Here is a 12,428-nt window from a genome sequence, read left to right as displayed (position 1 = left end):
ACATACCATAAATGCTGTGTGTTGGCCCAGGCACTGATCAGTGTGTCAAGGATCTCAACACCCTCCCAGTCACATTGAAAAGAGAAATGACATTCTTTACTGAGGCTCTGTGATGAGCCAGCCCTTCCCTCCACCAAGGGACATGGCTCCTGGGCGTTGGAAATCCATGGTCCAGAGGAGGAAACACAGAAGAGAGTGAAGTACAGGTGTGGCATTGGGAAGGGCAGTGGACACGTAGCTGTGTGTGATGTGGACGTAACGAGTGGAGATGTAAGTCCCCTTCCACAGTGGTTCTGCCTGGCTGACCACCACCTCCCTCTATCCTTCTCTATCTTCCTTCCCAAGTGTCCCCCAGACCCCACCCCACTTCTTTGTTCTAGAAATGCCACTGTGACCACAAGCCTACCAAGGGAACTCAGCCCACCCACAAGCGCCATGTTGGTGTATGACAAACTGTCCCTAACAGTTGGCCAGCACAGGTCACCTGACCCACGGGCTAGCCAGCGATTTCCACTGGGGCCTTGAGGGAGGGATTTATTCTCTGGAAGTTCAGCTAAGAAATCTTGAGAGATCAAAGTGGAGGTAGGAAGGTTCTAGAAAGGTCAGGTGAGAAAGAGATCAGGCAGCCATAATGGGCCTTGAGGAAGTCAGGTCTTGAGTGAGGGAAGAATGGACAGCCATAATGGAAGGGAGCCAGGGAGGCAGTGGACAGAGGTGCCTTTGCCCAGCCCCAGGCCAGGCCCAGCCCAAGTGGAGGCAAGAAGGTGGACAATAGCGTTTATGAACCACGGAAGGCACAGGACCAAGGATTCACTAGTGTCTGCCTGCTCTTCCTGAGAGAGCCTGGCGGTTTGTTCCGGTCTCCACCTGCCCCCGGGAGTCCATGTCTGGGGTTCTGTCCACCTGGCTGCTGTCTTCTATAGTTTGGGGATCCCCACTTTCAAGAGTCACAGCTTCAAGGTGGGAGATGAAGGTCAAGACGTCGCTGTTGCCGGGGGGATCCTGGTCACGGTTGTGAGGGAACTGGCTTCTAGGCTCTGCACCTTTAGAGAGAAGATCCCGGGAAGAGAAGCTGTTGCCAAAGGGACACAGGGGACCCCTTGTCTCAAATAACTGAAGCCATCTGGCTCACTGGGGACCCATCTCCGAGACCCCACCTGCTCTCACCTGGACGGTGCAGTAGCTCCTGTCTTCCCCCAGGCCCCCCTTGGTTCTGTCCCTCACTGTCTTCAGTGAGACTTTAACACTTGCTCCTGCTCAAAACCCGCCAGAGGCTCCCCAGTGCACTTTTAAGAAGATTCAGACCTTTCTTCTGGGCTTCCCAGCTTGGAGAGACCCAGCCCTGGCTGGCAGAATGCGCTCCCTCTTGCTCCCTAGGTTCCTGCAGGACTCTGAACAGGATCCTTGCACGTGCTGTCCCCTCCACCCGCAGTGCCTTCCCCGATCTTTGCTTGGCTGGCTGCTTCCCCCTCAGATGCCACCTCCTCCTGGAGGTTTCTCTGATTGCCCCATCAAGGCAGTGCCTCGCCCATCATGGCATTGCCCACCCCTCCCAGGTTTTATTGTTTTTGTTTGTTTGTTTGTTTTACAGTGTCCGGCTTTCTTCAAAAGGCTTGATTGCTTTGTGAGCTGCCTGTCTTCGTCCCTGGAATGTTTCTCTGACTTGTTCACGGCTGTGCGTCCAGGTGAAGGAGCGGTTTAGGGCAAGGGCAGGGCCAGAACTGGGAAGGGAATGAACTTCTTCTTCCCAATAGAGGAAAGACAGAAGAAGGTCTAAGGTGGCTGCAGCATTATTTCCGGGAAGACTCAAGGGTCTGAGTGACTTGGGGGGTGGGTACGGACTAGAGAAGGGGTCCTGTTCCAGAAGGCTCCAAGGAGGGCCAGCTTCACGGACACGTGGCCTGGGCCCATGTTCAGAGGGAGCCTGGGCTCAGTTCAAAGCTTGGCTCTGTCTTGAAATTCTGATGAAGCTGAATCAGGGGCCTCATTTTCCGTATTGCACTGGGTCCCCAAAGTCATGTTCCCGATCCCATCAGGGTGTCACCGCAGCGAGCCGAGCAGCTGGGGGCTGGGAGCTGCCGGCACCCCTACTGACAGCCTGTCCAGGAGCCTCAGCTCACAGAGACCCCAAAGAGGGTGCTGCCCTCCACAGCACTGACAGACCCTGACCATCCATTTCCCCCAAGAGGAAGACCTGCCGGGCCTTCCATGTCCTAGGATGGGATCCTGCCCGTCACCTGAGTAAGAAGGTAGGTGTTCCTCGGGCCAGTGAGGAGGGTGGGTAGGAGTGCAGAGTGAAAAAGGCTTTGTCAGTGCCACTGCTGATTCCTTGGGGAGGGACAAAGGAGGGGGCATTAGCTATCTTTCGGAATCAGAGGACTGTGTTTCTTTCCCCCAAAGAGGAGTCTTGGCTGGTTCCACCTAAGACCAGGTGGGGCCGCCACCCCCGGTGTCCCTGTGGGCCTCCGTAGAGGTTTCTGGGAAGTGGGGAAGAGGACACCTTCTCTCTACTGACTCCTCTCGCTGTTGGAAGTTCAAGGACATGGTCCTCAGAATGGGAAGACACTCTTGGCGTCCGGCACAAGTGCCCACGGGCCTGTGGTGCTGCCTGGTGGATGCTGGCAAGGTCTAGTCCAGGTGTTCTAGTCCCCTCTGCGGCTCCTCTGTGGCTCCTGACAGCCGTGGGATAGAGGCAAACGTCCCCGCCGTGGTGTGGCACCAGGCTCTGGCCTCTGCCATCCCCGATGCGTGCACAGGTCACACTCACACTTCTGTTCACCCACTATCCTGTTCTTGCCTGCCGCCCACACTCCTCCGCCCACCAGGTGCACCTTCCCTCGGCCACTGCCACCTCGTTCCTGCCTCTGTCGCCTGCCTCCACAACCAGGGGTTAGGAGCTGTGCCGGGCGTCCAGCTGCCCAGCGACGTCCTGTTGGCCATGAAGCCCCTTCCCCTGAGTCTCAGCCGGGCTCAGGTGCCATTTCCCAGCCCCTCTGGAGGCCAAGAGCAAGGCCATGGACTGAGGCCGGGAGTGTGCGTGTGCTCGGTGGAAGGCGGATGGCTGGGCCTCTGTAGCGTCTATGTCCCCAGATGTGTGCAGAGCCCCCAGATAGCCTGGGTTCTGTACCTCCCGCCAGCCTGGACGGCCCCCCTCGCCTGTGTGCTGAGCCTCCCGCAGGTGGGAGCCACTCTGGTTAGAGGGTCTCTTAGCTGCAATGAAGTATCCTCTCTCCGAGACGGACCATCACTCGCTGTGGCACCCCAGCGCCTGCCACGAAGCCTAAAACAACACCAGTGGTAAAAGTACTTCTCGATGGCTGGAGGCATGTATGGGCCGCGCACGGGGTCCAGCTTTGCCTGCAGAGCTCCCCCAGTCCTCACCACAACCAGGAGCCACAGGCAATTATTGTCCTTCGGTCACGATGGGGAAATGGAGGCTCAGAGCTAAATGCTGGGCTAGGCCACTTGGCTGAAAATACTTGACCCCACACACTATCTCCAGGGCTGTTCTCTGCTATGACCCTCTGTTGCTGTCCAGACTCTCGGAAATGGGAGATTCAAGAATGACTGTTGATGAGTGGATGGATGGATGGGGGGATGGGGGGATGGGGGGATGGGGGGACGGACGGACGGACGCAAGGACGGATGGACGGATGGGTGGATGAGTAGACGGATGGGTGGATGGATGAGAGAGAGAGAGAACACGGGGCCCACTGTGTCCCAGGCTCACCTGCATCCTTGCCTGTCTCTCCAGGGTCCCTCTTGCTGTCCTCAGGCCTTACAACTCCTTCTGGACCAGCTGTCTCCGAGCTGACAGTCATTCTGTTGCTGTTGCCGATGGCGGTGTCCTCAAGGAAGCATGAACGGATACGGACTCTCTGGGCCACCTCCTCCTCAGCAGAAGGTCCTGGTTTGGGCATTCGAATTTCGAACAGAGCTTCTGGGCCATCCGTGGGGGCACAGACTGTGGGTCAGCCAAAGACAGAGACGTCAGGAGGGCCCCAAGAGCAGCTGGATGGTGGCCCTGAGCCCTGACGGCCCCCAGCCTGGCTTTCAAGTTCTCCCCGGCCGGTTCTCCTCCCTGAAGCCAGGCCAGGCTCGGTCCACGGCCGAGAGCCTGCCTCCCTCAGCACCTCTGCACACAGCCGGGCTGCCGGCTCTCGCTGCCACCCAGGTCCGCCGGCATGGACGCCGGCTCCTTCTGTGCCCTTCCACAGGATTCGAGCACCTCTGCCCTCCCCGCCCCCGCCCGCTCCTGTCTCTGCTGCTGGCTTCCCCGCAGCTCCAGGACACCATCTCCAACCTGCGCTTAAAGCCTCCTCGTGGTCACGGCCTGTCCCCAGCCTTTGCCACCTGGCTCCTTTCCCATCCAAACTTCGGACAAGAGTTGCACACAGTCCCCCTCCTCCTGACGCTCCTCTGCCACCTCAGGTCACCACAGACCCCTGTGGCTGGACCCCATGGAACTCCCTGAACTCATTTCCTTTTCTCCTTCCTGGAAACTCTCCTCCGGGCGTCCCTGCCTCGCTGCTGTTTTGCCCCAGCCTGTCTCTGGGTTACCAGAGGACTTAGCCTGGGCTCTCTGGTCCCTGTGGACAGCACTCATTAGGACACCAGGTACTCAGATGGCTCCTGCCCCCTCCTTAGATGCCATTCCAGGCTGGCCGTCTCCTCTGACCCTGCTTCACCTGGTCCATGCCTGTCATACAGAGGATACAGTTTTCCTGGGGAGGGTGGATGGCAGGGAGCAGGACCCCAACTGCCGGCTCTGGAGCCGCACCTGCTCCACTGTGTAGACAGTCTCCCGGTGGAAGGAAAGGAATTTCCCATCATGCCTCTCTCCCAGCAAAAAATGGCCCAAGTTCTGTCCAGTGGGGAGATGAATGGGGTGGGGTGGGGTGGGGTAGGGGCAGGCTGGGTTACCTGGGGGGCTGATTGAGGGGCTGCAGGCTGTAGGGTCCTTGGCCGGGGCACTGTTGAGGTTCATCTTATTGCCGTGTCCCATCTGTACCCGTCTGAGCACAGACTTCTCCAAGCAGATGTCCTGGGGTCCCCAGGCTGCAGCCGGAGATGTCTGAGATGAGGGGTCAGCTGGTGCCACTGGGGGGAGGTGGAGGGGAGCCATGGAGCCTAGCAGGGGACACAGCAACATGACCTCAGACCCCCAACCTCTGAAGCCCCCTCCCCCCTACACACGCAAAGTCCTGGCTGGATAGAGACAGGCCTCTGAATTCTTGGTGGGTTCTATCGGATGGGAATGAGTGTTTCAGGCTATTGATGGAGAGCAGGCGGACCCAATAGTACGGTTTGTATGGGGTTCCCCTGGGGTGTCCCTGGGGCATTGGAAAACCCAGTCAGTGAGCCCAGCCTCTGCTCCCTCACGCCCTCAGCCCTCTGAACCCACCAGGGCGAGTCTCCTTGGGTGCTGGCGTATCTTTAACACCCCCGGGCTGGGGCATCCAGTTTTCTCTTCTCGGTATTTATCTTTATGGTAAACTTCCTGGTTTTAAACTTAAGGTCAGGCTATAAAAGCTAACTTTTAAATAACTTGGAGTAGAGGGGCGCCTGGGTGGCTCAGTGGGTTAAGCCTCTGCCTTCAGCTCAGGTCATGATCTCAGGGTCCTGGGATCGAGCTCCACATCGGGCTCTCTGCTCAGCGGGGAGCCTGCTTTCCTTCCTCTCTCTCTGCCTGACTCTCTGCCTACTTGCGATCTCTGTCAAATAAATAAATAAAATCTTTAAAAAAAATAAATTTGAGTAGAAGAGAAAGATAAGCCATTTAACTATATTAAGTAAAAAATCAGACATGGGCCTGGCCCAAATTGGGGAGGGCAGAGGCCAGAGGACTAAGGTTGGGGAGACACTGACCTTGATTCTAAAACAAAGTTCCTCCTTTCACTGAAACCCAGAGTCGGGGGTGGGGAGGGAGGAGGCGGCTCTCTCCGGGTCACAGGGAGGACGGCAACTTTTGGGCTGATGCTGCCACTTCTGTTCCGCGGCTGCTCTGTGAGGGGCCCTGTGCCCTCTTGCCCCAGTGCCTGGCACAGAGAAGGCACTCCTTTGCAAGACAGTATTTTAACAAAAGTAGGATGTTGCTGGTAAGATGCATCCCAGTTTCTAAGATGTCAAAATGTGTGTGTGGGGTGGTGGGGGGAGTGTGTCTCAGAACAAATGAAATACTACAGTGACACCTTGGGACATTCTACTGAGGGAGCGTGAACACTGAGTTGTTTCTCATGGCAAAGTATCAGGTCCCATTGAAACCAAGGCAGAAGGTATCAGAATGAAGGGAAAGCAGGAGAGGTTTGATCCAGGCACAAAGGAAGACTTGCTCCCTCTCAGGAAGGCCACAAAAGAGGACCTTGGAGATCTGAGAGCTGCCCTTTCTCCTCAGAGCTTGAACGTCCCCATCTCTGCTCCCACCCAGATGGAGCAGGGACCCCTACCTACAGGGAGCAGGTGTCTCTCTGAGGACTCACCATTCTCCCCAGAGGCCGTCGGTCTCACGATGACATTCCCATGTCCAATCTGGATGCTTTCGGAGTTGCCAATGGAAATGTGGTTATTGGGTCCATTCTGACAGATCATGTTGATTGGATTTTTCTGGTAAATTATTGCAGGGGCCGGATTTCTTCCTGCCAAGTCTGCAAAGTCATACTCGACTCAAGCCCTCTGCCCTCCCTAGGGGTCGGGGGTTTCCAAATACCAGGGAGCAGCAACCAAATCTCCAGCAGAGCGTGTAAAACCCAGACGCCCCCGTGTCCACCCTGAGCGTCCTCGGTCAGGACGTCCAAGGCGGGACCCAGGAGCCGGCGTGTGTCCCAAGCCCCCCGGGTGTCCCAGGTGAGACTTGCTTAGATGTCCCGGGGGCGGTCACCCTACCTGTGTGTCCTCTGCCACCCCCGGGAGGATCGTGGGAGTCTCACCACCCACCCCGTCCTCCGTCCCTGTCTATGTGGGGCATCTCCTGACCACTCGGCTCCAGGACTCCTCTCCCCTGCACGAAGACTGCCAGGGGGATGACCATGGGATAACCTCCCTTTGGCTCACATGGCACTTTGAAGATTCGGGACTTTCCACCAGTGTTTAAAACCTGGAGGCTGCCGTGTTATCCCGCCTGCCATGCGGAGCCCCTCCCTGCCTTGAACGCCGTGAACTTGTACATCATCCCACAGGCCACGTGAGCAACTGCCTGGGGCTCCGCCGGCTCCACTGCAGGGCCACACCCCCCTTTGTGGGACCTCAGCTCTTGTGCCTTGTTGGGGGTCTTCCTCCATAAAAAAAAACTCAAAATGACCGTTTTTGACAGGGTTGGATAAAGGCAAATGTCATCGACGCCGGAGTCATGATTAACTCGTCTTTTTTTTTTTTTTCCTGATTTTAAGAGGAATTAGAACCGGGTCGTGGACCTTAATGCTAGGGCCTGTGCCTGCTGCACCTGAGGGAGACGTCACCCGGGCCCCCACCCTTTGGGTGTCTGGGCCCAGCCTTCTCTTTCAGCAGCTTCAAAATTCCAAGTTGGGCAAAGCGCTAACAAAACTGTTAGCAAACTCGGGCTGAGCCCCGCATCCCAGGGCTGCTATAGTTGAGTGGGACACCTCTGCTCCCGGGCCCTTGCCTTTGGCAACTACAACCTCAGGTCACTCCTCCAGGAAGCCCTCCCTGGATACTCCACCAGCACATCCACCTTCTTGGTACCTCCTTCTAGGGACCCATCAGCAAGGCCACCACAAGCTTCGGGGAGGGTCTGGCAAGGAACCTGGGGCTGGCAAAGTGCCGGGCAGGGCACCCACAAGTATTGGATGCTATGGTTTCTCTTTCCGCCCCGCCCCATCCAGGCACGGGTGGCAGGTGAGGACCTACCTGGCCGATAAATTGCCCATGTACTTGACTTCTCATCCAAGTCCAGAAGGTGCTTCCTCCTCATGGCGTACAAGTCTGGGTTGACTTCCTTCGCTGTCTTCTTTCCCAGCTTCTGGGAGATGGTCAGGGCCTTACAGGGCCCATGGTTTTCCAGAATCCTGTAGATGTCTTCCTCTGGGAGGCAGGGCAGTGGGTGGGGAAGGAGGAGTCCGGGTTTGAATCTCCTCTGCTGCTCACTAGCTGTGTGAACTTGGGCGACCCAGACCCCCTATGCCCCATGGCCCCATGGGAAACGTGTGGCTGTAAGAACAGCGCCGCTCAGCGGCTGTTCTTGGGGGCAGAAAAGACATTGGCTGCGCCAGACGGTGCCGGGTATGGGGCAGGCACCCGTGGCAGGTGCAGCCACGGATCAGGGGGCCTGCCCAGCCATCAAGCCGCTTCCACTGTGCTGACTGAGTCCTGCCTCTTTGTGGGCACCTCTGGGGGGACGGGACAAGAGTAACATCGCAAGTGGCCAAGGAGGGTTGGGGCGAGCGGGAGGCTTACGCTGTTTAGTGAGCTGACGGCCAGGTTCCTTTGGAGCTGCAGCCACGTCCTTCCGGGGCCGCTCTGCTGGAGGAGGAGAGAGCAGCCGGGGGCATGAGGGGCAGCAGAGGGGGCGGGGACCCCACGGGGCAGAGGTGGGCCGCTCCACGGTGGCCCCGGTGCGCCGGCGATCGGGACCCAGAGTCTAGAGTTAAACAAACCTGCCTTCCGGCCTGCCCTGCTGCTCTGAATGCCCCCAGCTTCACTGCTAACTCACGCCTCTGGGCCGAGAGGAAGAGGGTCGTCCCCCCGTGCGCAGGCTGGGGAGCGCCTGCCGAGCGCCAGCTCTGGGACCCCGCTTGAAGCCAAGTCTGTTCTACTCCCGTCCCCACGTGGCCGTCGTCCGTGGCTCTCCTCCTGCTCATGCTCGGCTGAGCGCCTGCTGGGTGTGGGCGTGAGGCCCTCCCCTCCTCGCCACCCCAGATCTACAAGGCCTGGCCAAGGGATGCCGCGCACCCTTGAGAGGCAGAACCCATATTTGGGGAGCCCATATTCGAACCCAGGCCCGAAGCCCGCGTGCCCGCTGCCAGGACTGCCCGTGCAGGGTCCCCCGCCCCGCTCTCTCCTGGTGGGCAGGTTACCCTGGCTGGGCTGGGCCGGCTCTGCGGGCTCCACTTCTCTGGTCCCACCCTGGCCCAGGCCCCACGTTGCAGGGCCTTCCAGGGAGACTTTGGACTCCTTCAGCATCCGGTAGAGGACTTGGTTGAGATTCTTCTTGGGCACTTGGCACTCCTTTGCCAACTGGACGGACTTCACGGGGGAGCCAGCGTCCCTCAGCACCTGCAGGATCCTCTGCTCGAGGTCTGGGAGGAGGAGAGAGGGGGCAGAGAGGGAACTGACTCTTTCCCGGATGGAGCCTGGGCTGGAAGCCCCGGAGCGGGGACGCACCCCCGGGTGAGGGGTCCAGGGCAGAGGGAGGGGCGGGGGCCTGAGCAATGACACCACTGGTCGGGGAGGGAGCCATGCCAAACGACCTTGGCCACACAGCCCGGGACCAGAGGAGGTACCCCAGCCTTCGGAGTATCCCTTGCCTGGTGTGAGCCCCTGAGGGCAAGCGGGGGACGCTCAGCCATCAGACCTCCCCAGAGCAGAGGGGCGTAGAGGGTGGCAGGGTGGGCTAGATTGAGGGCAGAGAGCAAGAAGTAGGGGGAGGCAAAGGGCCTGCCTGGGAAGCCTGCTGTCTCCGCCTCCCCCGGTGCCTTCCTCTCCTCGTGGGCTCTCCACCCACATCAGGGGCGCATCAGCTCATCCAAGCCAGGAAGCTAAGGACACGCAGAAACAGATCTTCCTCCCTGATGGCCAGTTACAAGAGAGCCTTGGAAACCTTACTCCTGGCTCTCTCTCGAAACTTTTCTTCTCCCTTCCGTGCCTCCACCTTCCGATTCTTCATCACCGTTTCCCAGATGACCATGGTCGGGATCCCTCTGGCCCACCCTCCGCTCGGCAGCCAGAGCTTGCCCCCCGAGGGCCAGCCTGCCATGCTCCTTCCAGCCCGTCGTTCACCCCTGGGCCTTTGCACATACTGCTGCCTCTGTCAGGAACACTCTCCCCCCTCTCCACCTGCCCAACATCTACTCAACCTCCAGGTCTCACTCAAACACCATCTCTCTTGGGGAGCCGTCCTGGGTGCCCCTGAGTGTGTGTGTGTGTGTGGGGGGGGCCCTGCAGAAAGTCTCCAAGGACCCCCCGCTGTGATTGCCGGGTTCCTTGTATTATCTTTGGTGTCTAGCACGGTGCTGGGCACACAGTAAATGCTCAGGAAACAGCATTTGAATGAACAAGTGTCTGAGTGGGTCTGCCCAGCACAGGGACAGGTGTCTGTCCAGATGACCCAGGGCGGGGCCTGGGCAGCTCCTTCTGGGTCAGTATATCCCCATCTGAGGTTAAGGACCCTAAGGAGAATCCCAGAGGCTAGAGAAGGAGCTCTCTGAATGACCCCTGTTCCTCTCAGACAGGCTCCCACAAACCCAAGCCAGTGGCTCTTTGGGGAGCCGAGAACAGGGCACACATAGTGCCTGGGGAACTGGAGGGAGCCCCGTGGGCGGCAGCCCAGCGTCTTCACAGGAAACATCTGCTCCCAAGAACACGAGGGAAATTTAAAGCAGGGTCCTTCTGGGGAAGACCCGGGGCCTTTGGCAGGGCAGCAGCCTGACCCCTCACCTTCTGGGCTTTCCCTAGTGGGGGAAGGGGTTATCCACTGTCTGGCCCCACAGCTGGGCTCTGAGGCTCGCCCTGTGACCGGGACGTGTTCGTCCTTGCTGGGTGCAGGTGAGGCTCAGTTAGACCGCCTGGGGGCCTCTACCCCTTCACCCACCGAGGTCAGCCCCCAGTGGCCGGGCATCCCTTCCCATCAACAGCGAGCCTGACTTTGCCTTGTCTTGAAAAGAGTTTCGATTCTTGAAAAGCCTGCCCCTGGGTGAGCGCCTTCCCCTCCCTCCTCCGCCACCCACCTGACCCCAAAGGAGCCGAGGGGTCGGGTCGTGAGGTTGGAGATCAGAGTGAGGGCCGAGCCCATAGGGCTGGCGGACTGAGTCTTCAGGCTGGTGCGTCTGTAAACGGGAATTTGTAAAACGGACGAGGTGTAAGTGACAGGTTGGCAAGGCACACCTGGGTGGGAGGAGTTAAATCCACCCGCTGAGTGACAAGTATTTTTGTGTCCCCCTCGTGGAAGTACAACAAAACCAGGGATGATCCCAGGCCCTGGGGGCACCCTGCTGGCACCCTTCCCCAACCCCCCACCTGCCCTCTTTTCTGTCCTCTGACCATGGTTTGAGCCCCTACTCTGCCATCCATGGTATCTCTCTGTGCCTCACTTTTCCCACCTGTGAACTGGGTGATGAAAGCAGCTACCTCCGTGATTGTAGTGAGGAATAAACGAGCTAATGATGACAGAACAAGAAGACAAAAACCAAAGCCACCCTCAACCCACAGCCCCCAGGCTCTCTAGAATACACAGCTCGCTTTTCTTGGGTTTTCTTCCAGGAGCCAAGTGTTATCTGTGGTACAGGGGGAACGCAGGCTCGCATATCTGCCTCTCCTCAAAGCAACTTCTGTTGTTCTTTAAAATGAGTGTGAGGTCAGGTCTTCAGACCCCAGTGTCAGCGGTGCCGCCCAGGGTCCCCCTCGTAGGGCCTCAGCGCTGCGCTTGCCCGCTCCCCCCGGGGCTCCTGAAAGGTGTGCGAGGTCCCCGACCAGACCCTGGGTTCCCCTGGGCTCTCACGGCCATGGTGCTTTGGGACACTGTCAGCTGTCATTGCTGTCGTCGAACTGAGGAAAGGAGTTGGAAAGAAAAGTGCAAATCCCACTGGGAGCACCTACTGTCTCTTAGAAGGAAAAAAAGTACCTGTTTCATCAGGGTCCCCGGGGGCCTGGGCCATCCTGGCTGTAGAGGCTGGGAGCCTGGAGATGTGGGGACCGTGGCAGGTGTCGGCAAGGTGGCTTGGAGAGGACAGGCTGGGAGGAGGCCGGGTGTCCTTGCTTGGCTGGATGTGGTGCTCCCACATCTGTGAGGGGACACGTCAGCTGGGTGGGTGTTTGCTGTTCACACTCCAGAAACAAGCCTAGTCAGCCTGACCTGACCAGCTTTCTGGGGGAAAAGAAAACGAAACTCCTGTGTGTGGCCTCAGAAAAAAAACTGAAAGCAGAAGTGATGAGCAAGGGCCTCGGAGTACGTGTGGGTAGAAAGAGGCTGAGCTTGGCAAGACCAGAGCATTCTCTGGAAGCGTGAGGCTTCCCTGACTTTCTGGGCGCTTGCTGCTGCCCCCCCTCTGATCCCCACATGTAGGCTGAGGCCCCTGGTTGGGGGTGGCTGGGCTGCTGCAATCGTCTGCGTGTGTCAAAATCAGAGGTCTTTTTAGTGAGCACCTACTATGTGCTTTCCAAACGTGCATGCCCCTCTGACCCCCCGTCAGTGCAGGGGCTGGTACTGATATCTTTTCTTAGAGGGGAAACTGAGGCTTAAGTCATGAGGTCACTTGGCC

General features: G+C 58.5%; 1 protein-coding gene across 1 annotated transcript; it reads right to left on the bottom strand.

Moving 5' to 3' along the window:
- Positions 1–533: 533 nt before the first annotated feature.
- Positions 534–11,985, bottom strand: ZBP1 (Z-DNA binding protein 1). Its single transcript, XM_044262286.1, has 8 exons — positions 11,792–11,985; positions 9,030–9,251; positions 8,410–8,475; positions 7,864–8,037; positions 6,480–6,644; positions 4,924–5,130; positions 3,731–3,964; positions 534–1,043 (listed from the first exon to the last, which is right to left on the bottom strand). Exons 1-8 carry the CDS (start codon positions 11,949–11,951, stop codon positions 814–816), a joined length of 1,458 nt encoding a protein of 485 aa, XP_044118221.1. The 5' UTR covers positions 11,952–11,985; the 3' UTR covers positions 534–813.
- Between the last annotated feature and the right edge of the window lie 443 nt (positions 11,986–12,428).

Source organism: Neovison vison, chromosome 8 (genome assembly GCF_020171115.1).
Source record: "Neovison vison isolate M4711 chromosome 8, ASM_NN_V1, whole genome shotgun sequence".
Classification (NCBI taxonomy): domain Eukaryota; kingdom Metazoa; phylum Chordata; class Mammalia; order Carnivora; family Mustelidae; genus Neogale; species Neogale vison.
Note: the sequence above shows the minus strand (reverse complement) of the source record. Positions and strands in the feature narration are given on the sequence as shown.

Excerpts from the sequence above, each read along its gene's own strand:
- ZBP1 (XM_044262286.1), bottom strand. The coding sequence starts at position 11,951 with ATGTGGGAGCACCACATCCAGCCAAGCAAGGACACCCGGCCTCCTCCC. Across the intron at positions 8,038-8,409 it reads CCGTCAGCTCACTAAACAGC|AGGAAGACATCTACAGGATT; the intron begins GTAAGCCTCCCG and ends CCTGCCTCCCAG. Across the intron at positions 6,645-7,863 it reads ATGGGCAATTTATCGGCCAG|ACTTGGCAGGAAGAAATCCG; the intron begins GTAGGTCCTCAC and ends ATGACTTTGCAG.